This window comes from Oncorhynchus nerka, linkage group LG20 (assembly GCF_034236695.1).
Source record: "Oncorhynchus nerka isolate Pitt River linkage group LG20, Oner_Uvic_2.0, whole genome shotgun sequence".
NCBI classification, from domain to species: Eukaryota; Metazoa; Chordata; class Actinopteri; order Salmoniformes; family Salmonidae; genus Oncorhynchus; species Oncorhynchus nerka.
Genome location: NC_088415.1, coordinates 80418730 through 80444705, shown reverse-complemented (window position 1 = coordinate 80444705; position 25976 = coordinate 80418730). Strand labels below are relative to the sequence as shown.

The following is a 25976-nucleotide window of genomic DNA, read 5'->3' as shown; positions in this document are numbered from 1 at the left end:
CATTTGTGTTACAGCTTAATATGTCACATCTCACAATCACACAACTTTCACATCCACATTCACTTAGTACTATTCCCAAACACACTCGGTAATCTCCCCCATTACCCCATGTGCATCTTCAACAATTCTCTTGTCGTTACTTGCTATACATATGAATACCACCCTTATTCAAAAATACACAATCTTTCAAATGTTTCAGAACACCTACTCATTCAAGGGTTTTACTTTATGTTTTACTACTGTTGACTGCTTTTCCTTCACTCTGTGGTCCGACTCATCCCAAACCATCTCAATTTGGTTGAGGTCAGGGAATTGTGGAGGTCAGGTCATCTAACGCAGCACTCCATCCCTCTCCTTCTTTGTAAAATAGCCCTTGCATATCCTGGAGGTGTGTTGGGTCATTGTCCTGTTGAAAAACAAATGATCGTCACACTAAGCCCAAATCAGACTGAAGCATTTATTTGGGCTGCAATTTCTGAGGCTGGTAACTCTAATGAACTTGTCCTCTGCAGCAGAGGTAACTCTGGGTCTTCCTTTCCTCTGGCGGTCCTCATGAGAGCCAGTTTCATCATAGCACTTCATGGTTTTTGTGACTGCACTTGAAGAAACTTTCAAAGTTCTTGAAATTTTCCGAATTGACTGATCTTCGTGTCTTAAAGTAATGATGGACTGTCGTTTCTCTTTTCTTATTTGAGCTGTTCTTGACATACTATGGGCTTGGTCTTTTACCAAATAGGGCTATCTTCTGTACTAAGAGTTGTGAAAGTGTACCACTCAGCAAACCGTTTATTCACAGTTTAGCTGATGAACGCACAACTCCATTCTCGCAAGACAAGTTCGCAATACTCATCTCAGCCTCAATATACGGAGTTGAGCGTTCCTCAGCTAACACAGCTTCACACTTCGTTCGCCGTGTAGGAACTAAAGTGGAGCTATCTCCGGAACTAAAAGTGTTCCATTTTTGTTCCCTGATTGGTTACAATTAATAACCGGACCAAACAGTTTAGCAGCCATGCATTACATTTTTAGTTATGTTTAGTAGCTAGCTAGCTTGGTTCTTAACAACTCACTGAAATAGCACACTTCGTTTGTAAGAGGCACGACTGATATTTTTTACTAATAGAAGAACAATTATATTTAGGCTAGAAACTTGAGGCTGACTTAGCAGAGCCGGATAAATGAATCTAGCTATCTAACGTTAGCTAGCCTAGCAAGCTGTGTTTAGCTATAGCTACGTATCTGTCAAAATGATCATTGAGTGAAGATTATTAATGGACAGATCATACCTCATCAATTTGTGGATAAAATATACATATGTTATATTCTGATATTCAGGAAGGAAGCTATTTAGTACAGCATATACAAAAAAATATGCCAGTAGCTAGCTAACGTAGTGAATGTCTTTAACGTACATATTCACTATATCATATTCATGTATAGCTATGCAGTCTTTAAATGTCACATGCTAACAACAGGTGTATTTCACATGTCTTCTACCATAGAGAAATCCTGATTGCCAAGTCATGATTCAGGTAGAGACAGGAGTCTACATCGGGGCAGCATCTGACCTGAAAGATGCCCAGGACCTGACCAATGCTGGCATCACCCACATACTCACAGTGGACTCAGAGCAGCCAGCTTCACCTGATGGGCCATTTAGGATGAAGTATGTCTATTCCCTGGACGAGTCCTCCACAGACCTACTCAGCCACCTTGATGACTGCATACGCTTCATATGTGATGCTTGCGAGGCATCCAAATCTGTCCTTGTGCATTGGTGCGTGAGGCCTATCAAATCCTGAGTTGTTTAATGCATATCATGATAGCCTCACATGCATTTCACATGCAACGCTGTGTTTGTGTTTTAGCCACGTAGGGCAAAGTCGGAGTGCGGCGGTGGTGACTGCTTACTTGATGAAATGTCATAAAATGAACTTCGGCGATGCCTATGCCAAACTCCAGCAACTTAAACCTGATGTAAAGTAAGCAAAAAAATATGTGATTTTATTATAACATTCAACTGCAGGGTCTGAATTGTTCATGTTTATTAAGGACACTTTGTTATTTAAAGGAAGTACTGTTAACTTTGTCAATTATGTCCATTGTAAAATGTATTTAATTCATGTTTAGGATGAATGATGGGTTTGTGGACCAGTTAGCACTATATGAGTCATTGGGTTGTGAAGTAGATGTCACCAGCCCCCAGTACAAGCAGTACAGACTCCAGAAACTCACAGAGAAATACCCAGGTATGTCCTGCTGTTTTCCTCACCTCTTCATCCTTTCTGTTATTTACATTTAGCAGATGCACATTCTTCACCTAGTTGGCTCGGGGAATCGAACCAGCACCTATTTGGTTACTGCCCAACATTCTTAACTGCTAGGCTACTAACCTGCCACCTTTTTTTCTTTCTTCCTGTTTCAGGACCACTGTAGTTTATTTCACTGTACCAGGGGACATTACTCTGTTTAACCTAATTGAAACATTCATCCATATGAATTGAATTGCTGCCAGCTCTGTTTTGTAGAGATCCTCTTAAGACCGTTGTTTATCCTTGACGCAGAGCTTCAGAATGTCCCAAAGGAGTTGTTTGCAGTGGACCCTTACCTAAGCACCTGTTCTGAGGTGGTATACAGGTGTAAAAAATGTCGGTAAGGGAACTGAATGAGTGAATAAATGAAGAATACACACACCCTACGGTTTCAGATGCTGAACAGAGACTGAAGTGAGAGTGAAAAATAAAGGCTGTCAGCAAGCAACACAAATGTTCTTCATGTTCGCCCTCTGTTGTTACCCCCTTCTGTCTTCCCCTTTAGACGGACACTGTTCCGCGCTTCCAGTATCCTCAGTCACACTATTGGCAATGGACCGACCTCTTTTGCCTATAAGAAGATGAGTAACCTACCGAGTGGGGACCAGACCCAATGTACTTCCTACTTCACTGAGCCTGTCCAGTGGATGGAACAGGCCTTGTTAGGGGTGATGGATGGACAGGTAAAAATGACAATTCGCTTTCAGATGGAATAGTCGTACTTAGTTAATGCTGGCATAGAATATTCAGACATTTTTCTTCAGTTTAAGTCAGTTTTAGTCACATTGTTCAGTGTAAAATGAGAATGCATATTTATCTTGGCACAATATAACAGACTTACTGAAGCGGCTTTACTATATTTAGCAGATCAATTAATAAACAGAATTCAAACTGAATGATAGGTTTGTGGGTATGAAAACCTACAAACGAGACTCCTCGATGACCACATTTGAGAATAATTAACTTAGCATTTACTTGTTATATTCAGTGTCTTCTAAATATATTTGAAAAACAACTTGTATTTGTCTTATTTTTTATAGATCTTGTGCCCAAAGTGTAGCTCCAAGTTGGGCTCATTCAGCTGGTGTGGGGAGCAGTGTTCCTGTGGTCGATGGGTGACTCCAGCCTTCCAGATGCATAAAAACAGAGTGGATGAAATCAAACACATCAGTATAGCCACACTCAAATCATGAAAATGTAAAAATGATTCATATCTGTAATAAATTGATCAGAATAGCTGTCTCCATCTTTCCCTGTCTGCCATTGATGGTTCATAGATATTGTAGGTTACCGAGACTATTTCTCCTACTTGCATATTAATTGAATGAGTAGCCCGAGGGTAATTCCAAAGTAACTGACACTGAGACTCAGATTTGTCACTTTAAAATGTATGTCAAACAAAAACCAATGATTGCAAAGTTAAACAAATCATAGAACTCTATGCACGTGGACTTTTAACAATTTCCACTGAACATTTTACATAAACATATTTACTTGAAAAACAGTTCAGATGCAGAGTTTGGTACCAGAAGGACGGTTTGTGTCATCATTCTGGTACTGAACTTTGCATCTTTGACTAATTGTATTTTTGTAAGATTTTCTGTGGAAATTGTTGAAAGTAGTCCTTGTGAGTGGAGTTGTATGGTTTATTTAACCACGCAATCATTGTTTTTTGTTCAACATTTAAAGTGACATCTGAGTCTGTCACTGTGGAATTGCCCCTAACGAGATGGTATTTATTTTTCTATATTACATGCAACTGAAGCAGATTGCACAAACTGTTGATGAGTGTTTTTGTTTTGTTTTTTTCGTTGCTCGTAACTTGTTTTGGACATAATGTTGCTGCTACCGTCTCCTATGACCGAAAAGAGCTTCTCAAATCAGCACAGTTTGCTCACCTCAAACTGGATGTTTTTCTTCAATGAGATGGACGCAAGGGCTATACTGCTGACACCCGGCCCCATGTTTCGCTGGAGAAGGAAACAGATTTAGAGGAAAAAGATCAGGGTGCCTTGTGAGGTTATTAGTGATGGGCATTCCGGCTCTTTTCAGTGAGCCGGCTCGTTCGGCTCAGCTCACCAAAAAGAGCCGGCTCTTTTGGTTCCCAAACAGCTCTTTAAAAAAAATATGTTTTGTAATTTTTCAAGTCAAAGAGTTTGCGATAGTTTGACTATGATTGGTGTTAAAACAATTCTAATTAAATTAAATCATACTCTACCTTAACCACAATTGATTTAAAATGCATTGGTCTGTTATGAAAAAGAATGCTATTAAACATTTGTATTTAAAGTATAACTTTTTAATGTATATAAACAAAGTGCATATAAATCTAACCGTTCAAAACGAATACAATCTGAACAGCATAATAGAATATTGCACCATATCAAAGAAAAATAAATAATTTCCAAAACTGCAGCATCCCACTTAAAACATTAAACTGGTCCCTCTTTTCTCTCTCTTTGTTGCCACGTTATAACCAGCAGCACACAGCAATGCTGACCATATTTTGCTTTTATGAGAGATTTGCGTTCAGAAATGCAAGCTGCCTCACTTTCGAGGGGCTGATGCGGTTTCTTCTCTCAGTAATTATTTGTCCCGTTTTCGAGAAGACCCTCTCAGAGGGAACGGATGTGGCCACTATGCAGAGTCTCCCTGTCATGACTTTAGTAAGCTGTGGGTAGACAGAGGCCTTGTTCTTCCACCAGCTCAGAGGATCTGCAGATCATTGGAGGAGGGGCTCCTCCAAATAGGATCGGACCTCCATTATGGCATCTGCTGAGGGATTCCTTCGTGCTGCATTCTCAGTTGCTCTCGTCAAACAGCATCCAAAAGCAGACGTTTGTGGCACTACTGCTGGTGCATCTGCTCCATCTGATCCCTCTTCTTCCTGTTGCCCTGGTGCCTGAGCCAGCTGACTGCTGGGGCTGTCCCTCCCTGCTTCTGAGGTTATTCTTTGAAGAACCTCACCATCTCTCTGGCATCATTGAAGGCTAACTTCTTAAACCTGGGGTCAAGTGCAGCGGTTTCTGATAGCACGTGATTATATTCCATTCTGTGGAACTTTCTGTCCATTGATGAACATGGGGTGTCCATCAACTCTCTGGCGGCTGGCTGTGATTCGCTGCAGACCCTGACACAGGAGTATCATTTTCGAGGCTGTCACATGGCTGAAAAAAGAGAAAAGTAACTTATTAGGTCAGGTTCATGTTTTGTCTACTAATCCTACATTCTCATCTACTGCTCATATACATATATAATACTGGATTAAATAATGATGTAGTAATAACTGCTTACTGGACCTCTCTCCACTGATCTCCACAGTGACCTGCTCAAAGGGTTCCAGGACTCTGCACACCTCCTCCATCACCTCCCATTATTCCTCTTGGGTCAGAGCATCAACAGGTGCATTGACAATGGCCAGGGTAGAGATGATGGCATCCTTAGACTGAAGAAACCGCTTCAACAAATAAAATGTTGAATTCCACCTTGTATTGCAGTCTTGTTTAGGCCTCAGCTCAGGCATCCCCATCTGGCATTGTGTAGACTTTAGTTTTTCAGCACCTACTGTGCTTGTGTGGAAGTATTCCACAGCTGCTTTCACTTTGTCCACGGTGGGCTTCATCACCTTCAGAGCATCTCTTACAATCAGGTTGATTGTGTGGGCTAAGACATGGAGGATGGGTCCATTTGAACATTTTCATGGCTTTGGTTATGTTAGCTGCATTGCCGCTAACATAACAGACCACTTTTCCATCTACTTGCCATTCTCTGGCCACTCTCAACAGTTCCTCTGCCAAGTTCTCTGAGGTGTGTCTGTCGCTGAACTCAAAGCATTCTAGAAGACAGCTAGACATAAAAAAAAATCTTAAATGAAGTGACATGTAATCGACATGTAAGTGGTTACCCTTGATGACTAGCAGTCACTGCTGGACATCAAGGGTAACCACTTCTTACATGTCGGCACCAGTGACTCAATCTATAAAAAAAAGTGGTCAGATGAAGTTTATGCTAAACAGGACTGTTTTACTAGCATAGGCTGGAATATATTCCGGGATTCTTCCGATGGCATTGAGGAGTACACCACATCAGTCACTGGCTTTATCAATAAGTGCATTGAGGAGTACACCATATCAGTCACTGGCTTTATCAATAAGTGCATTGAGGAGTACACCATATCAGTCACTGGCTTTATCAATAAGTGCATTGAGGAGTACACCACATCAGTCACTGGCTTTATCAATAAGTGCATTGAGGAGTACACCATATCAGTCACTGGCTTTATCAATAAGTGCATTGAGGAGTACACCACATCAGTCACTGGCTTTATCAATAAGTGCATTGAGGAGTACACCACATCAGTCACTGGCTTTATCAATAAGTGCATTGAGGAGTACACCACATCAGTCACTGGCTTTATCAATAAGTGCATTGAGGAGTACACCACATCAGTCACTGGCTTTATCAATAAGTGCATCGAGGATGTCGTCCACACAGTGACTGCACGTACATACCCCAACCAGAAGCCATGGACTACAGGCAACATTCACACTGAGGTAAAGCGTAGAGCTGCCGCTTTCAAGGAGCGGGACTCTAACCCGGAAGCTTATAAGAAATATCGCTATGACAAACCATCAAACAGGCAAAGCGTCAATACAGGACTAAGATCAAATCGTACTACACTGGCTCCGACGCTCGTCGGATGTGGCAGGGCTTGCAAACTATTACAGACTACAAAGGGAAGCACAGCCGAGAGCTGCCCAGTGACACAAGCCTACCAGACGAGCTAAATAACTTCTATGCTCGCTTTGAGTTAAGTAACACTGAAACATGCAAAAGAGCACCAACTGTTCCGGATGACTGTGTGATCACGCTCTCCACAGCCGATGTGAGTATGACCTTCAAACAGGTCAACATTCACAAGGCCGCTGGGCCAGACAGATTACCTGGACGTGTACTCCGAGCATGCGCTGACCAACTAGCAAGTGTCATCACTGACTTTTTCAACCTCTCCCTGTCTGAGTCCGTAATACCAACATGTTTCAAGCAGACCACCATAGTCCCTGTGCCCAAGAACACTAAGGTAACCTGCCTAAATGACTACCGACCCGTAGCACTCACGTCTGTAGCCATGAAATGCTTTGAAAGGCTGGTCATGGCTCACATCAACACCATTTTCACAGAAACCCTAGACCCACTCCAATTTGCATACCGCACCAACAGATCCACAGATGATGCAATCTTTATTGCACTGCCGTTTCACACCTGGACAAAAGGAACACCTATGTGAGAATGCTATTCATTGACTACAGCTCAGAATTCAACACCATAGTGCCCTCAAAGCTCATCACCAAGCTAAGGACCCTGGGACTAATCACCTCCCTCTGCAGCTGGATCCTAGACTTCCTGACGGGCCGCCCCCAGGTGGTAAGGGTAGGTAACAACACATCCGCCACGCTGATCCACATCACGGGGCCCCTCAGGGGGGCGTGCTCAGTCCCCTCCTGCACTCCCTGTTAACTCATGACTGCACGGCCAGGCACAACTCCAACACCATCATTACATTTTCTGATGACACAACAGTGGTAGGCCTGATCACCGACGACAATGAGACAGGCTATAGGGAGGAGGTCAGAGACCTGACCATGTGGTGCAAGGACAACAACCTCTCCCTCAACGTGATCAAGACAAAGGAGATGATTGTGGACTACAGGAAAAAGAGGACCGAGCACGCCCCCATTCTCATCGATGGGGCTGTAGTGGAGAGGGTTGAGAGCTTCAAGTTCCTTGGCGTCCACATCACCAAGAAACTAACATGGTCCAAGCACACCAAGACAGTCGTGAAGAGGGCACGACAAACCTATTCCCCCTCAGGAGACTGAGAAGATTTGGCATGGGTCCTCAGATCCTCAAATGATTTTACAGCTGTATCATCGAGAGCGTCCTGACGGGTTGCATCACTGCCTGGTATAGCAACTGCTTGGCCTCCGACCGTCAAAGACTCCAGCCACCCTAGTCATAGACTGTTCTCTCTGCTACCGCACCTATGTGACAAATAACATTTGATTTGATTTGAAATAAGTATTTCTCTTTCAGAATACCTTTCTCTATATCTCTGTCTGTCTGTCTTACCAGCATTTCTGCTGCTTACATTATTAATTGGAATGATTATTATTAGCATTTTATGCCCCCCCCCATATCATAATGCATTGGCATTTTGAAGAAGCAGATCTCCAGACATGCACTGTAGATGTTTGCCTCAGTGTGCGGCTACTAGTTCAAATAACCTTTATCACTAGCAGGCGAGACCGGCTGGGAACTGTCATGTTTTGTAAATGTCCCATCGCGGGTTCCGTACTAATAGCAGGACGTGTATTTATTTATTTATTTATGGTATTTATAGTGGAGAGTTGACGGCAAACCAGGAAATGTGAACACTTTGTTGTGACTCTTTTGACAATTTCTAACATTAGAAATGGCAGAGTTACGTTTGGATTTAGACAGTCATCTACATTATGGGCTATTTGACAGCGATTTAGCCGATATTTGCATTGATCATGATGGCGAATGGGGTAAGTGCGATTCTTATTATATAATAATAGCTGTGTTGTAAACACAACGTGCAACTTCATTGACTGTCTGGATATAATGAATATACTCTACGTTATTGAATGTAACATACGTTTTAATGCTCAGGCGCAGCAGTGCTCGTTTTGACTGAGTGTCAATAAGCAACTTTCCCCCTTACTGTATTTTTTTATGTATTGAAGCTACTTTGGAAACTCACTGTCTCTTACAACATTTTTACAGGCGTAATGTATTAGAATAGATACGTTGGATTCTTTCACTGATCTGTTCCCGCTTGCAACATTGTTACAGGCGTAATGTATTAGAATAGATACGTTGGATTCTTTCACTGATCTGTTCCCGCTTGCAACATTGTTACAGACATCAACCTGTTGAAAGAACTTGAAAACCTAAGTGATGCAGAAGAGCTGCTTCAAGAATTTGAGTTCACACCACCTAATGAAACAACACTGCAACAAGAGGTATTACACCACATTACCCCGCTATTTAATGCTATGTGTTATTATCATACTAGGCTACATCTAAAATAGTTGGTAATAGTAGCTGCCTAACCTACAGTCAGTCTTAGTGACTGAAAGTGACAGCTAACAGACTGCATGTTTCTCAGGTGAATGACATTAATCTGTTACAATGGAGATCCTTCGCCAGTGGAGATACTGACGGTTGCTGCACAGGTAAAAATCAGCAGGATTGCATCACTTTCAGTTGAACTATAACAGCCAAGCCAAGGCAAAGTAGGCTGAGTGTAGCCAACCGTCAGAAACACTACTAGAACCCTGTGTCTTCCTGGTAATAGATTCAAATCTCATACAGGAAACACACACCCACACTGTAAAGGGGATTTTCCGGTGAATAGAAAGGAGAGCATTCGTTGATCATATAAATAAAACAATCTATCTGGTTTATAGTAAGATTTCAGGGTGAACACATCCAGAGCCGAAGCAAAGAAAATGTCTCTGAGAAAGGCCCTTCTATTATTAATCACACTGCACCAAATGTTCTGTAAACACCAGCCTGAGAGGCTTGTAGGAAGTCACAATATAGGCTGCTACAGAATCACACAGTGTCACAGATGCAGGTAACTGCCTAAATAAATGAAACACCTGAGTAAATGAGGGATACAAAGTATATTGAAGGAAGGTGTGGTTCCTGAGGTAATTAAGCAATTAACATCCCATCATGCATAAAAATGCCCAGTTGCCCATTATTTTGGCTACAAGACTAGAAGTAGAGATCTCAGTGACTTTGAAAGATGTGTCTCAAAGGAGCATAGGGGGTTTAAAGGGTGTGTGTGTGTGTGTGTGTGTGTGTGCGTGTGCGTGCACGTGTGTGCGCGTGCGTGCGTGTGCGTGCGTGTGTGTGCGTGCGTGTGTGTGTGTGTGTGGCGCAATCGCCAGATCTCAACCCAACTGAACATTTATGGGAGATTCTGGAGTGGCACCTGAGCAGCATTTTCCACCACCAACAACAAAACACCATATTATGGGATTTCTCACCAAAGAATGACGTCACATCCCTCCAGTAGAGTTCCAGACACTTGAAGAATCTAGGTGAAGGCGCATTGAAGCTGTTCTGGTGGCTCGTGGAGACCCAACGCCCTATTAAGACACTTTATGTTACCTGTATATTATGAGTGTGTCCTCAAATCCAGTCTGGCATCAAACTTTAACCATAACATTCAACACTGGCAGACATTTAATACTGGCAGACAGTTAATATTGGCAGACATTTAATATTGGCAGACAGTTAATATTGGCAGTTAAACAGGAACATCAGTACTTGCAACAGATAATTATAGAAAACTACTTAAATAAATATGATACTTAGACATACATTTTAAAGTCACAGTTAACTCTGTGTTGTTCACTGAGCAGTATCCGGTACCACACATCAACAACCTTTTTTGTGGGTTTAGCTGGGGTCAAAAGTTCAGGACATTGACCTCTGCCAAGCCTATTTGCAGATGCATGTGGATGAAAGTCAATGGAGCTGCTGACCGCTGTGACACATAGTTGGCTCTCCAGGTTCTGTTGTCTACCGTTTGGAATCCCAAATGCACCAGCACTGTTCCAGAGGACGATAGATCAGATCTTGAGTGGGATTCGTTCACTTGCTGCAAGCAGAATACAAAGGTGGGCTTTGTTGTTGTCAGCACACACCTAGGACATCAAGTACCGCAAGTCTGCACTGCAGAACTGCACTGCAATGCAGAATGCAGATGTACTTTCCAGGTTACCACAACCTGTGGTCAAGCCAGAGTCACACCAAGTGGACATATTCTACTTCAGACAAGTGGAAAACACACCGGTCACTTCAACACAAGTGCGGAGAAACACCAGAAATTACCCGGTGTTACCTGAAGTGATGGACAAGTTGCAGGAGTTGCTACGGAACTGAAACCTTACCTTTCCAGGACAACTGAGCTGTCAGTACAGTCCGGTTGTCTGCTGTGACGGAGGAGAGTTATCGTTCCACCATCGCTGTGGAAACCAGTGTTCTATCAGCTACACTCAGGTCATTGTGGTTTGCATGAATGAAATCACTGAGCATTGAGGTGAAAGCGAAAATATGTTCCTCATGTCAGAAGGTTCACAAGGTACCTTAACTTGCACCTCTTCATCTGTGGGATTGGCCGGAGGAGGCGTGGCAATGCATACACATAGAATTCACAGGTTCATTCGAAGACTATGCTTCTTGTGGACGTGGATGCTCATAGCAAGTGGCCAGAGGTTGCCATTATGAGATTTTTTATTTTTTATCATATTTCTTACTTTCTCCCCAATTTCATGATATACGGTCTTGTCCCATCGCTGCAACTCCCGTACAGACTCAGGAGAGGCGAATCTCGAGAGCCATGTGTCCTCCACTGCTTCTTGACACTCTACTTGCTTAACCCGGAAGCCAGCCGCACCAATGCGTCGGAGGAAACACAGTACAACTGGCGACCAAAGTCAGCGTGCATGCACCCGGGCTGCCACAAGGAGTCGCTAGAGGGGGATGGGACAAGGACATCCTGGCCGGCCCAACTCTTCCCTAACAATTGTGAGCCGCCTCATGTGTCTCCCGGTCGCGGCCGGCTGCTACATAGCCTGGGATCGAAACCGGGTCTGTAGTGATGCCTCTAGCACTGCGATGCAGTATTATATAGATCTACTAGGGCAGAGAAGACAATCGAGAAGCTTGGAGAAGTGTTTAGACGGTTCGGATCGCCACTCCAACTCGTTAGCGACAACGGACCGCAGCTCCTGTCCCAAGAAAGTGCCACGTTCCCACAGGTGAATGGCGAACTCATCAGGTCCGCACCGTAACATCCATCAACTAATGGGCTGGCGGAGAGATTCATACAGACCATGAAACATGCCTTAAAAGTGTCTCAAGGTCAAGGGACACTGCACCAATGGTTGAACAGCATCCTGCTATCCTACAGGAACACATTGCACGCAAGTCTTCGCCTGCATCAGTTAATGTTGAGTAATGCAACACCGACAGAACCACCAGTCAGTAAAGAGTGGTCCAGAACTCTGACTCTGTGACACTCTGACCCAGTAGTCGCCGCCTAGGGGCTCACAGTCATCTTCTCAGGAATGTTGTTCATAATGGGAACAATTTAAGTAGGAGGGGAGGAGATGTGGCATATTGGGGTTGTGCCGCAGAGCATCATGGGGGTTGTGTGTTAAGATCTGCACGTTGTAGATACATGGTTGGACTGATTCCTGTCTCCCGTCTCATCGTTATTGAATTGTTATAAAGATGTGGTTATGAAACCCACAAGACATAACAGTTATGTACTGTTTCCCTTCCCCAAGGGAATGCGTTTGTCTGCATCTACCCGCACATACTGTACCATTTTGTTTATATGATATCTGACTAACATAATCAATTGGAGTCTCCGGTCGCTAATTCGTCCATGATTACTACAAGTTTAGATACCTGGCTGGATTAATTTAGCAATCTAAAAAATGTTAGCTGACATGGGCTATTTGAGTGACTGTCAGTGACTGACATAACAGCAGAAAAATGTACAACCAACAGTTCTTTGTGTGTGTGTGGGGCCCATCCCTGCCCTACAAAAGGGCCCATCCCTGCCCTAGTCAGTAGACATTAGGTGGCTGTCTTGAGCGTGGGATTGCTGCACCTGTGAGGCCCCCAGACTGTGTTGTAAGGTCAATCACACAGGACGTGAAAGAGGATCAGCAATGTGATGCCCCTGCTTGTCAATTGAATAGAGTTGTAATTGTTTCGTTGGCAGATGTAGGAGTGCCTGGGTCCTCCCTATCATCTGGATCTGCGGTTAGTGATACCTCCTCACTGTCACCACTATCCCTGAAAGTAAGATTTCAATTCGCTCAACACTCTCCCCCTATGTGTAAATAGTAGGCTAAGTACTGACTACTCTCACTAACTTCTGTCTTGTCCCTGCCGATGCGTACCAGCAGGAAGATGATGTGTCTATGCAGCCTTTACCGACTATGTTGTCTCCTGAAAAGAAAATACACAAGCGAGTCAGCCCATCTCCCAGAGGTGAAACGTCTCTTTGATGTACATGTCACAGTATGGGGATATCTTCCAAAAAATAATTGAAAGTGTCTGTTTAGTTGTATCATAGTTCACCCCATAGTTCACCCCTGTATTAACCAGGGGTGAACTATGAACTAATCCAGGCTGAATCACATCTGGCTGTGATTGGGAGTCCCATAGGGCGGCACACAATTGGCCCAGCGTCGTCCGGGTTTGGCTGGGGTAGGCTGTCATTGTAAATAAAATGTGTTTTTAACTGACTTGCCTAGTTAAATAACAGTTAAAAAAATATATATACAAAAACACTCTTACTTATTCTCTTACTCTTTCCCCACCAGCCAAGCGACCCGCCCACCCAAACCAGAGGGTGTCCATTCAGCCCAAACTTCCCCCCGCTGTCCTCCTCACCCAACCCTTGGCCCCTCTTCTCAAAACCAGGACCATTGTCATCCAGCCCGTTGGCCTGCAGACTGTGGTCTCAGTGATCAAGGATCCACCGCACGTGACTGTGCATGCTACTGTACCCTCTACTGGTGAGATTCTGAACTTTCATACTTGAACTTTACTCTTGTGTTATCTTACAATGAAATAGTATTTTGTATGTCTACTATTATTTGGAGGGGTTTGAATAGTGTTCTGCACAGTTTTGTTGTGACGAATGCCCCTTTATATTGGTGGGTCTTATTCACTGAAGTAATTCAGGTTACAATTGGTTCATTAATCCCCCTCCTCTCCCCTGTAACTATTCCCCAGGTCGTTGCTGCAAATGAGAACATGTTCTCAGTCAACTTACCTGGTAAAATAACGGATAAATAAATAAATATGGCTTCCTCAGGGGGGTACTATGTTAGTCACATGCAATATCTCAGACCCCACTGGCCCGATTTTGACGAAACTTGGGTGAAAGATGCGTCTTGCTATAGTAATCATCTGGAATTCCAAACTTTGAACAAGCATATCTCTTACCCCGTTTGAGCTACCGTCATGTAATTTTGCACATAAATGCATTTTTTTTCATGACAGAAAGGTTCCCCATAAGGACCTATAAACTCTGCCGCAAATTAGATTTTGAATCATTTGTAGGGGTTGACGGGTTTACTGGTGACTTGTTACAGTACATAATGGTATTTGTAAGGTAATGAAGAAGCTGAAACAACATTCTGTGAACAAAATGAAAAATAGAATGTGTATTTGTAACTCCTGTGACTGCACCTGTTGTTATTGACCACAAGGTGTCCTCAAAACAGTGGCTGCTGTGCAAAGAAAGCTACTGGCTTCTCCTCAAATGTAACCTAAAGTAGCAGCAAAATAAACGCCTGAAACTAGATCCCCTACATACAAGAACAAAAAAAACATTGGGGGAGGTTATCTTCTGCACTGTTCAACCAATCCAGTAAATGTAGAGGAGGAGTTAAGATGGAGTTTTGCCTTTTTAACATCCAAAAGCGGAAGTTATGTCACAGGCTCTCTTTCTATTTCCTCTGAATTCGGAACATCCGGTTGTTAGGGACTCAGCCAAGACTACCTGAAATGTAACACAATGTCCAGTGTATGACCAGTGCATACCATGCAGGATCCTCGAGGACAGACTCTAAAAACCACTGTAGAAATATTGTTGTTTTAAAACGTATATTTCATGAACGTCAGCACAGAGCACACTCATATCAACTACACCCGTCATAACCTCTCATTTATATACCAATGATCAAACAGATACAGTACATCCATCTGAGGCTGCGTTTACACAGGCAACCCAATTCTGATATTTTTTTCAACTAATTGGTCTTTTGACCAATCAGATCTGCTCTTTTGTCTATAATTCTCTCCGAGTTCTCTCTGAGGCAGCAGGGTCATGGCCCATTAGTAGCCAGACTAAAAGCCTTTAACCTCAGTAGGATCTTAGGTCTACTTGTATTATTACAGTGTAATTAGCATGGGAGTGTTTTCCTCTGTAGGCCCATAATACACTCTATTAGACTTCAGTAGGCCCAGGGCTTTGAAGGTGACTGTGGCAGGGCTTTGAAGGTGACTGTGGCAGGGCTTTGAAGGTGACTGTGGCAGGGCTTTGAAGGTGACTGTGGCAGGGCTTTGAAGGGGACTGTGACGGGGCTTTGAAGGGGACCGTGACAGGGCTTTGAAGGGGACCGTGACAGGGCTTTGAGGGGGACCGTGACAGGGCTTTGAAGGGGACCGTGACAGGGCTTTATATGTTTGATAATGGATCCTTGGAGGACTGCTGTAGGTGTCTGAGGGAGGGACAGGCTCTCAGCACTAAACAAGAGTCTGACTCTGGGCAGGGAGTGGGATGGATCTGATTATGGGGGGTCAGTATCCCATACAGGTGACCTGACATCCTTAGTGATCGCGGATGAGAAAAAAAGACTACAGTCTGGATTAGAAAGAAAACCAATTTTATCTGAACCCAGGATTGATCAGTGAGATGAACATTGTGAAGAGCTATTGTACATGTTCCTCAGCTGTAAGGATGCTGGCTACTCTGACTGTTCAGTCAGTTATGTTACAGTGATGTACACTGACAGTATTCAATTAGTTATGTTACAGTGATGTACACTGACTGTATTCAATTAGTTATGTTACAGTGATGTACACTGACTGTATTCAATTAGTTATGTTACAGTGATGTACACTGACTGTATTCAATTAGTTTTGTTACAGTGATGTACGCTGAGTGAAGGACACCCCAGAAGGACATAGGATGATCTCAGACCTGGATGTGCTTTAGCCAACACTTCTGACTCTGTTATGCCTCATGAGTTATTCAGAGATGGCTAACATCCAGGTTTAGGACAAGGCTAAAACAGACAGAAGGGTTGACCTCTTTCTTAACTGTATCTGGTCTTTGTCAGCAGCAGTTCCCACGATGCATCTCCAGCCGAGACTGTTGATTGGACCCCAGATCGCTTCCCCAGCCCCTCCCCTTCTCGCTGTCACCAACCAGGTGTTCACCATGCCAATTGTACCCCATCATGTTACCATGGAGACCACTGCTGTTTCTGGCCCCACCCATCCCATGGCAATGACCTATCACAACACAGCTGTGGACACTGAGGTATGTTTGAAATGCATCTGACCTCCGTACAGCATGTCTGCTTTCCCTCTTGACCTTTTTGGAGAAGAGCCTTCAGCATTGTGTTCTGTTTTATTCAATGATTTATTCCCTCAGATTAAAGGCACACAGTGCGGAAACATCTAGCCTAAAGTAACATCTTACCCCAGTCTTCTTAGGTGCTCAATCTCACAAAAATAGAGGACATGCTGGGGTCTGCCCAGTGTCCATCCAGACATCTGGAGAGAGGTGGGAGGAGTGGAGGTGGTTGGTAATTAGGAGGGAAAGGCCACTTTAAAACCAATAGGCCCTGAGGGTGGTCAGACAGACAGATATTGAGCACCTGGCTTTTTACTGTGGTAACACTTACCTGGGGGAGTATGTCTCACGGATGGAACATTTAGGGGGTAGAGGGGTGGGGTCGGTCCTTATGTGTTTGCTAAGTTAAATATTTATAAGATTTATGTTTTGCAGCTTATAATATGTGTTGAGAAGAGACAAGTTATTGTTATAACAAAACGCTGCCTGGATCTTTAATTTAAAGACCATTGTTCCCTTCGGTCTCAACATACAGTGCCTTGCAAAAGTATTCACCCCCTTGGCATTTTTCTATTTTGTTGCATTACAACCTGTAATTTAAATAGATTTTTATTTGGATTTCATATAATGGACATACACAAAATAGTCCAAATTGATTAAGTGAAATTTTTAAAATAAGTTGTTTAAAAGAAATAAACAAAAAAGAAATACGGAAAGTGGTATGTGCATATGTTTTCACCCCATTTGCTATGAAGCCCCTAAATAAGATCTGGTGCAAACAATTACCTTCAGAAGATACATAATTAGTTAAAATAAAGTCCACCTGTGTGCAATCTAAGTGTCACATGATCTGTCACATGATCTCAGTATATATACACCTGTTCTGAAAGGCCCGAGAGTCTGCAACACCACTAAGCAAGGGGCACCACCAAACAAGCGGCACTATGAAGACCAAGGAGCTCTCCAAACAGGTCAGTGACAAAGTTGTGGAGAAGTACAGATCAGGGTTGAGTTATAACAAAAATATCAGAAACTTTGAACATCCCACGGAGCACCATTAAATCCATTATTAAAAAATGGAAAGAATATGGCACCACAACAAACCTGCCAAGAGAGAGCTGCCCACCAAAACTCACAGACCAGGCAGGGAGGGCATTAAACAGAGAGGCAACAAAGAGACCAAAGATAACCCTGAAGGAGCTGCAAAGCTCCACAGCGGAGATTGGAGTATCTGTCCATAGGACCACTTTAAGCTGTACACTCCACAGGGCTGGGCTTTACGGAAGAATGGTCAGAAAAACATAAGCAAATGCGTTTGGTGTTCACCAAAAGGTATGTGGGAGACTCCCCAAACATATGGAAGAAGGTACTCTGGTCAGATGAGACAAAAATTTAGCTTTTTGGCCATCAAGGAAAATGCTATGTCTGGTGCAAACACAACACCTCTCATCACCACGAGAACAGCAGATAGCCTAGTGGTGAAAGCATTGGACTAGTAACTGAAAGGTGAGCCCCGAGCTGACAAGGTAAACATCTGTCGTCCTGCCTCTGAACAAGGCAATTAACCCACTGTTCCAAAGCCGTCATTGAAAATAAGGATTTGTTCTTAACTGACTTGCCTAGTTAAATAAAGGTACAAAAAACCGCCACATTGAAGCATGTTAGTGGCAGCATCATGTTATGGGGATGTTTTTCATCATCAGGGAACTGGTCAGAATTGAAAGAATGATGGTGCTAAATCATCTGAAATTCTTAAGGGAAACCTGTTTCAGTCTTCTAGAGATTTGAGACTGGGACATAGCATCCTGCTAAAGCAACACTCGAGTGGTTTAAAGGGAAACATGTAATGTCTTGGAATTGCCTAGTCAAAGCACAGACCTCAATCCAATTGTGAATTTGTGGTATGACTTAAAGATTGCTGTACACAGCAGAACCCATCCAACTTGAAGGAGCTGGAGCAGTTTTGCCTTGAAGAATGGCCAAAAATCCCATTGGCTGGATGTGCCAAGCTTATAGAGACAAATCCCAAGAGGCTTGCAGCTGTAATTGTTGCAAAAAGTGTCTCTACAAAGTATTGACTTTGGGGGGAGGTGGATAGTTATGCACGCTCAAGTCTTCAGTTTTTTTTTGTCTTATTTCTTGTTTGTTTTACAATAAAATATATTTTGCATCCTCAGTGGTACGCATGTTGTGAAAATCAACTGATACAAACCTCCTAAAATCCATTTTAATTCCAGGTTGTAAGGCAACAAAATAAGAAAAATGCCAAGGGGTGTGAATACTTTCGCAAGCCACCGTAGACTTGATCTGAAGCCATACTTGTGATTTTGCTATTCATTGTAAATGTTTGTAGGCCTTTGTTGCAAAACTGTATTTATGTCAAGGCACACCCAGCCATAACTACAGACACCTGTGTGTCCTTCCAAACTATATAAACTAGTCACCCGCAGTGTTAGTCATTATAGCCTGATGAAGACAGCTTGGCTGTCATTATAGCCTGATGGAGACAGCTTGGCTGTCATTATAACCTGATGGAGACAGCTTGGCTGTCATTATAGCCTGATGGAGACAGCTTGGCTGTCATTATAGCCTGATGGAGACAGCTTGGCTGTCATTATAGCCTGATGGAGACAGCTTGGCTGTCATTATAGCCTGATGGAGACAGCTTGGCTGTCATTATAGCCTGATGGAGACAGCTTGGCTGTCATTATAGCCTGATGGAGACAGCTTGGCTGTCATTATAGCCTGATGGAGACAGCTTGGCTGTCATTAATGCCTGATGGAGACAGCTTGGCTGTCATTATAGCCTGATGGAGACAGCTTGGCTGTCATTATAGCCTGATGGAGACAGCTTGGCTGTCATTATAGCCTGATGGAGACAGCTTGGCTGTCATTAGAGCCTGATGAAGACAGCTTGGCTGTCATTAGAGCCTGATGAAGACAGCTTGGCTGTCATTATAGCTTGATGAAGACAGCTTAGCTGTCCACATGTTGGTATCAAATTATTGCATCTGAGCTCCTAGAGTGTGAGGCTCTCCTTTTCTTTTTCGAGGAGAGAAGAGAAACATCTAGAACATTGTTTTTTCGTAACGCAAAACATGTAGCTGTCTCGTTACACAACTGGGATATTTCAGTGTGTTCTTGAAGTGGTCCCTAAAGTGGACATATGTTTTGATTTGGCCTGTGTGTCATCATCGTAGAGTAAATGTTAGTATTACTGTGGACACCTTGCGCTGTTAGGCATTGTATCATACATTTTAAAAGACCCAACTTCTAGGTAAACCCAGCATGAGAGTAAAAAATACCTGGCTAAAGTAACCCATGTTTGGATTATTCAAGCAACCCAACTGGCTGGGTCAAAATAACCCAGCATGTTCTGTTCACTATTTAACCTGTGCTGGGTTAGAGTTTAGGAAATCCCTCTGAGTCTACTTAACCATTCCAACACTTGGTACAAATAGTATTTAAAATAATTGTAAATACTTTAAATGGGGTTGATTGAGCTTGTGTTGTGCAATGGGACCAATAGAACAGATACAAAACTGCAAATCCCACCCATCTGGCTGTCACGCCGTGACCTTAGAGATCCTTATTTATTCTCTGTTTGGTTAGGTCAGGGTGTGTGTTACGAATCCCTTTTGGCCCGACAGTCTAGGGGGGATGGTAATGAGACCCGTAACATAACTCATGCAAATTATTATGGTGACAAAGTAAAAGTGTGCACGAAATAACCACGACAACAGAAATCTACCGTCAAACTCTAGGTTTATTTATAAACACACGGTAATGGGGGGGAGCAGGAAAAGGGGCTGAGCTGGACCCAAGGAAAGAAACAATAAGTATTCATAAACACCCCTAAGCTAGACTAGCCTACTTTAACAACAGCTAACTAACTAACCAAAAATACAGTTGGTGGTCCGCCCAGTTCTAACTAGTGTATTTAACAAAGTTCACCTACGGGTAGTGTATGCCCATGGGCGACTTGTCTTGGTTTCCCCTTTTCCCACCAGCAAACAAACAAACACCATGACCAAAAACAATACTCACAGGTGATGACAAAGTGCTATGGAGGTGCTTAAACAAAAGAGGTTAAGACAAAAAGCGAGAGTGAAACACAGAGACCTACAGACATGGCATTTACAGAGAGATTGAGCTAGAGATTGCTCCAGAGCAAACAAATGATGGGGTTTTTAAACCATGGGAAGGAACTGTGATAGGGTAGGAAATAGGAGGTGTGTCTTCTGATTGATGATTGATTGTGGAGTGATGGTTTTCACCTGTGAGGGGAGAAGGAGAGAAAAGAAACACACAGGATACACACACACACAGGATAACTGTATCCGTAACAGTGTGACTCGGGTGGGAAAATCTATGTTCTATTTCTTTGTTGTTTTGCCAGTGTAGTTCCCAATCAGAGGCAGCTATCTTTCGTTGTCTCTGATTGGGGATCATATTTAAGTTGTGATTTTCCGTTTGGGTTTTGTGGGGTGTTATTTTCTGTTTAGGGAGGGGGGTAGTTGTTACTTTTGTTTGAGTATTTCTTGAAAATAAGTATCATGAACACGTATCACAAAACTGCGCTTTGGTCCACTCTTCCCGCTGGAACAAACGGTACAAGTATTTGACAGATTTCAAATAGTTGCACTCAGGTCTGCGTAGGAAAGCCCCTTCACTTTACTTAACCATTCCAACAAGGTGACATAAGGACAGCTGGAGCGACTGGTTTATTTAGCCTTGTCTTGAAGGAATAGTAACATTATAACGGTTAATCACTGTTTAGGACCATATGTAGCACTGTGTTACGTGCAATACTATTATTGTACTTTTCTCAAATTGAAGAGAGTGGAGTGTATAAGCCAACATTAGAAGAATAAAAAAATATATTATCTTATTGTTTTGAGGCAGAGGTTTCTCCAATAAAATCTCTTTAATTAATGCTACGCTATTTGGGTTTTACTGTGGTAGAGCTTGGCAAAAATATTTGACACAGTAGCCCTAGTAATAAATGTAGAGTTGTGTTGGCTCAGTCAGTTTGTTAACAGCTTGTAATCAGTTCTAGAAGTTTAATAAAAATGCATCATTTTTGGACAGAAAGTTTCAGATTTTTGCAATGTTACGTAGATGGAAAAAAGCTGTCCTCGAAATGGTCTTGATATGTTCTTCAAAAGAGAGATCAGGGTCCAGAGTAACGCCGAGGTCCTTCACAGTTTTATTTGAGACGACTGTACAACCATTAAGATTAATTGTCAGATTCAACAGAAGATCTCTTTGTTTCTTGGGACCTAGAACAAGCATCTCTGTTTTGTCCGAGTTTAATAGTAGAAAGTTTGCAGCCATCCACTTCCTTATGTCTGAAACACATGCTTCTAGCGAGGGCAATTTTGGGGCTTCACCATGTTTCATTGAAATGTACAGCTGTGTGTCATCCGCATAGCAGTGAAAGTTTACATTATGTTTTCGAATAACATCCCCAAGAGGTAAAATATATAGTGAAAACAATAGTGGTCCTAAAACGGAACCTTGAGGGACACCGAAATTTACAGTTGATTTGTCAGAGGACAAACCATTCACAGAGACAAACTGATATCTTTCCGACAGATAAGATCTAAACCAGGCCAGAACATCAGGCCAGGGATCCTTGTCCAGTCCCAGGGGACTGATGTCTGGCTGGTAATGAATTATGTTTGACCTTTAACCCCCGTGGGAACCTTAGCAGGGCATAGTGTCTGAAAGGACTTTCAAAAGACCCAATCTGTCTGTTCCCAAGGGCGGAGGAGGCCCATAGGATGATGGGTGATTTATCTTTCTGTCAAACCAAAGAGGAGATAAAACAATCATGGACATCACTGGTAAAACATGACAGTGGCTTCTGGCTTTGCCTCGTACCTAATAACACCCCTTAGCACTGATATATTCACAGCCTATCATAGACTTTCACAGCCTTTTTCTGTTACTTATCCTATCACACATGACCGCATGGCATAGTTTTAGAGCTATTCAGTAATCTGTTTTAGCCTCGTAAATACCAGACTGATTACCCCTGCTTGCCAGATTAGGCAGCTTGCGATGCTAAATATATGTAGGACCAATGTAGTTTTACCACTCTCAATTCCGGTGGACTCTTACCAATCATTTGTTGTAGACTGGTAACAGCTACTGAACAGTGATTATGTTGAACTCCATTATGCAGTCTAACTGTATGTCGAGCAGGTTGACGTTAAGGATCATGAGTCTTGTCCTGGAGGAAGAATTGAGCGATTTCCCTATAGATACAGTTGAAGTCGGAAGTTTACCTACACTTAGGTTGGAGTCATGAAAACTCGTTTTTCAACCACTCCACAAATTTGTTGTTAACAAACTATAGTTTTGGCAAGTCTGTTAGGACATCTACTTTATGCATGACACAAGTAATTTTTCCAACAATTGTTTACAGACAGATTGTTTCCCTTATAATTTACTGTATCACAATTCCAGTGGGTCAGAAGTTTACATACACTAAGTTGACTGTGCCTTTACACAGCTTGGAAAATTCCAGAAAATGAGGTCATGGCTTTAGAAGCTTCTGATAGGCTAATTGTCATCATTTGAGTCAATTGAAGGTGAAGTCTGGTTCATCCTTGGGAGCAATTTCCAAATGCCTGAAGGTACTACCTTCATCTGTACAAACAATAGTACGCAAGTATAAACACCATGGGACGACGCAGCCGTCACACGGCTCAGGAAGGAGAAACATTCCGTCTCCTAGAGATGAACGTACTTTGGTGCTAAAAGTGCAAATCAATCCCAGAACAACAGCAAAGGACCTTGTGAAGATGCTTGAGGAAACAGGTACAAAAGTATCTATATCCACAGTAAAACGAGTCCCATATCGACATAACCTGAAAGGCCACTCAGCAAGGAAGAAGCCACTGCTCCAAATCCGGCATAAAAAAAGCCAGACTATGGTTTGCAACTGCACATGGGGACAAAGATCGTACTTTTTGGATAAATGTCCTCTGGTCTGATGAAACAAAAATGGAGCTGTTTGGCCATAATGACCATTGTTATGTTTGGAGGAAAAGGGGGAGGCTTGCAAGCCGATGGAACACCATCCCAACTGTGAAGCACGGTGGTGGCAGCATCATGTTGTGGGGTGCATTGCTGCAGGAGGGACTGGTGCACTTCATAAAATAGATGTAATCATGAGGCAGGGTAAAGTATGTGGATATATTGAAGCAACATCTCAAGACATCAGTCAGGGAGCTTGGTCGCAAATGGGTCTTCCAAATGGACAATGACCCCAAGCATACTTCCAAAGATGTGGCAAAATGGCTTAAGGACAACATCACAAAGCACTGACCTCAATCCCATAGAAAATTTGTAGCAGAACTGATTCACCCAACTTTTGTGGGAAGCTTGTGGAAGGCTACCCAAAACGTTTGACCCAAGTTAATCAATTTAAAGACAATGCTACCAAATACTAATTGAATGTATGTAAACTTCTGACCCACTGGGAATGTGATGAAAGAAAGAAATGCTGAAATAAATCATTATCTCTACTATTATTCTGACATTTCACATTCTTAAAATAAAGGGAATTTTTAAATGTCAGGGTAAATGTCAGGAATTGTGAAAAACTGAGTTTAAATGTATTTGGCTAGGGGTATGTAAACTTTCAACTTCAACTGTATATACCAGCTACAAAGTCAAAATTGTCTATTGTAAAAATATTTAATTTAAGATTGGGGTTAGGCATTAGATTTAGCAGTTTGTTTAGGGTTAAAATCAGATGGTATGATTTTGTGGCTGTGCTAGCTAGTGACCACTTTACAGACCTGCCTCGAACAAGATTCATTACGAAAAATGCTATCCTCTGGATATGAGCATCTGCTAACTTATCAAAATGTAATTGTCTAGTGTCTATTGGATGTTTTCCATGAAACCCTTTACCTCAGCAGATCTTACACATCAAACCTGTGACATCACCTCTCACTGACCGAATCCATGTTCCCTGTTGTGATGTACTGTAGTTGTATCACTGGCTTAGCTGCACTGAAAAACAAACAGACAAGTACAGTAGGAATAGATAGATAATTTGTATGGCTCTTGGTGGTGGAGAACCTTTGTTGGATTTGGAATATAATGCACTGTCTTTGAAAAAATACAGTTTACAGTGCATTCGGAAAGTATTCAGACCCCTTGACTTTTTCTACATTTGGTTACATTACAGCATTATTCTAAAATGGAGTAAATGTCCCTCATCAATCTACACACAATACCCAATAATGACAAAGCAAAAACAGGTTTTAGATTTTTTTGCAAGTTTATTAAAAGTAAAACACTGAAATATCAGATATCTACTTTACTCAGTACTTTGAAGCAACTTTGGCAGCAAATACAGCCTTGAGTCTTCTTGGGTATGAAGCTACAAGCTTGGCACACTTATATTTGGGGAGGTTCTCCCTTCCTTCTATGTAGTTCCTCTCAAGCTTTGTCAGGTTGGATGGGGAGTGTTGCTGCACAGCTATTTTCAGGTCTCTCCAGAGATGTTCGATTGGGTTCAAGTCCAGGTTCTGCCTGGGCCACTCAAGGACATTCAGAGACTTGTCCCGACGCTACTCCTGCGTTGTCTTGGCTGTGTGCTTAGGTTCGTTGTCCTGTTGAAGGTGAACCTTCGCCCCAGTCTGAGGTCCTGAGCACTCTGGAGCAGGTTTTCATCAAGGATCTTTTGCAGCGATGCTCGGTTCATCTTTCGCTCGATTCTGACAAGTCGCCCAGTCCCTGCCGCTGAAAAACATCCCCACAGCATGATGCTGCCACCACCATGCTTCACCGTAGGGATGGTACCAGGTTTCCTCCAGAAGTGATGCTTGGCATTCAGGCCAAAGAGTTCAATCTTTATTTCATCAGACCAGAGAATCGCGTTTCTCATTTTCTGAGAGTCCTTTAGCAAGCTCCAAGCAGGGCTGTCATGTGCCTTTTACTGAAGAGTGGCTTCCATGTGGCCACTCTACTATAAAGGCCTGAATGGTAGAGTGCTGCAGAGATGGTTGTCCCTCTGGAAGGTTCTCCCATCTCCACAGAGGAGCTCTGTCAGAGTGACCATCGGGTTCTTTTGTCATCTCACTGACCAAGGCCTTTCTCCCCCGATCACTCAGTTTGGATGGGCGGCCAGCTCTAGGAAGAGTCTTAGTGGTTCCAAGCTTCTCCCAATTAAGAATGATGGAGGCCACTGTGTTCTTGGGGACCTTCAATGCTGCAGAAATGTTTTAGTACCCTTCCCCAGATCTGTGCCTTGACCCAATCCTGTCCTTGAGCTCTACGGACAATCCTTTGACCTCGTGGCTTGGTTTTGCTCTGACATGCACTGCCAACTGTGGGACCTTATATAGACAGGTGTGTGTGCCTTTTCCAAATCATGTCCAATCAGTTGAATTTACCACAAGTGGACTCCAATCATGCTTGAGATGTTTCTA

At 42.8% G+C, this 25976-nt stretch overlaps 2 protein-coding genes across 9 annotated transcripts in view; both read left to right on the top strand.

Annotated features, from left to right (window-relative positions):
• Positions 1–978: 978 nt before the first annotated feature.
• Positions 979–3554, top strand: LOC115101810 (dual specificity protein phosphatase 12). 2 transcript variants are annotated; one of them, XM_029621283.2, is made up of 7 exons: positions 979–1097; positions 1503–1777; positions 1869–1982; positions 2131–2249; positions 2565–2652; positions 2818–2995; positions 3353–3554. In XM_029621283.2, exons 2-7 carry the CDS (start codon positions 1524–1526, stop codon positions 3503–3505), a joined length of 906 nt encoding a protein of 301 aa, XP_029477143.1. In that variant the 5' UTR covers positions 979–1097; positions 1503–1523; the 3' UTR covers positions 3506–3554. The 2 variants fall into 2 exon arrangements, with proteins under 2 accessions (XP_029477143.1, XP_029477144.1); XM_029621284.2 differs by having other exon boundaries at positions 982–1090.
• A 3169-nt stretch (positions 3555–6723) lies between these two features.
• Positions 6724–25976, top strand: part of LOC115103203 (cyclic AMP-dependent transcription factor ATF-6 alpha-like) — a 48172-nt gene continuing 28919 nt past the window's right edge. The window contains exons 1-8 of one of the 7 annotated variants that reach the window (XM_065005835.1): positions 6724–8881; positions 9258–9358; positions 9505–9571; positions 13147–13187; positions 13334–13418; positions 13754–13948; positions 16283–16485; positions 17412–17492. In XM_065005835.1, the coding sequence (XP_064861907.1) occupies positions 8785–8881; positions 9258–9358; positions 9505–9571; positions 13147–13187; positions 13334–13418; positions 13754–13948; positions 16283–16485; positions 17412–17492 (870 nt within the window). In that variant the 5' untranslated portion in view covers positions 6724–8784. Of the gene's footprint in view, positions 8882–9257; positions 9359–9504; positions 9572–13146; positions 13227–13330; positions 13419–13753; positions 13949–16282; positions 16486–17411; positions 17493–25976 lie in introns of those variants that run through there. The other 6 variants (XM_065005834.1, XM_065005832.1, XM_065005830.1 and 3 more) reach the window with 6 other exon arrangements.

What these genes read in the sequence shown, in the direction of transcription:
- LOC115101810 (XM_029621283.2), top strand. Translation starts at nt 1,524, where the DNA reads ATGATTCAGGTAGAGACAGGAGTCTACATCGGGGCAGCATCTGACCTG. An exon ending in TACAGGTGTAAAAAATGTCG is followed by an intron (nt 2,653 to 2,817) that starts GTAAGGGAACTG and finishes CTTCCCCTTTAG; the next exon opens with ACGGACACTGTTCCGCGCTT. An exon ending in TAGGGGTGATGGATGGACAG is followed by an intron (nt 2,996 to 3,352) that starts GTAAAAATGACA and finishes TATTTTTTATAG; the next exon opens with ATCTTGTGCCCAAAGTGTAG.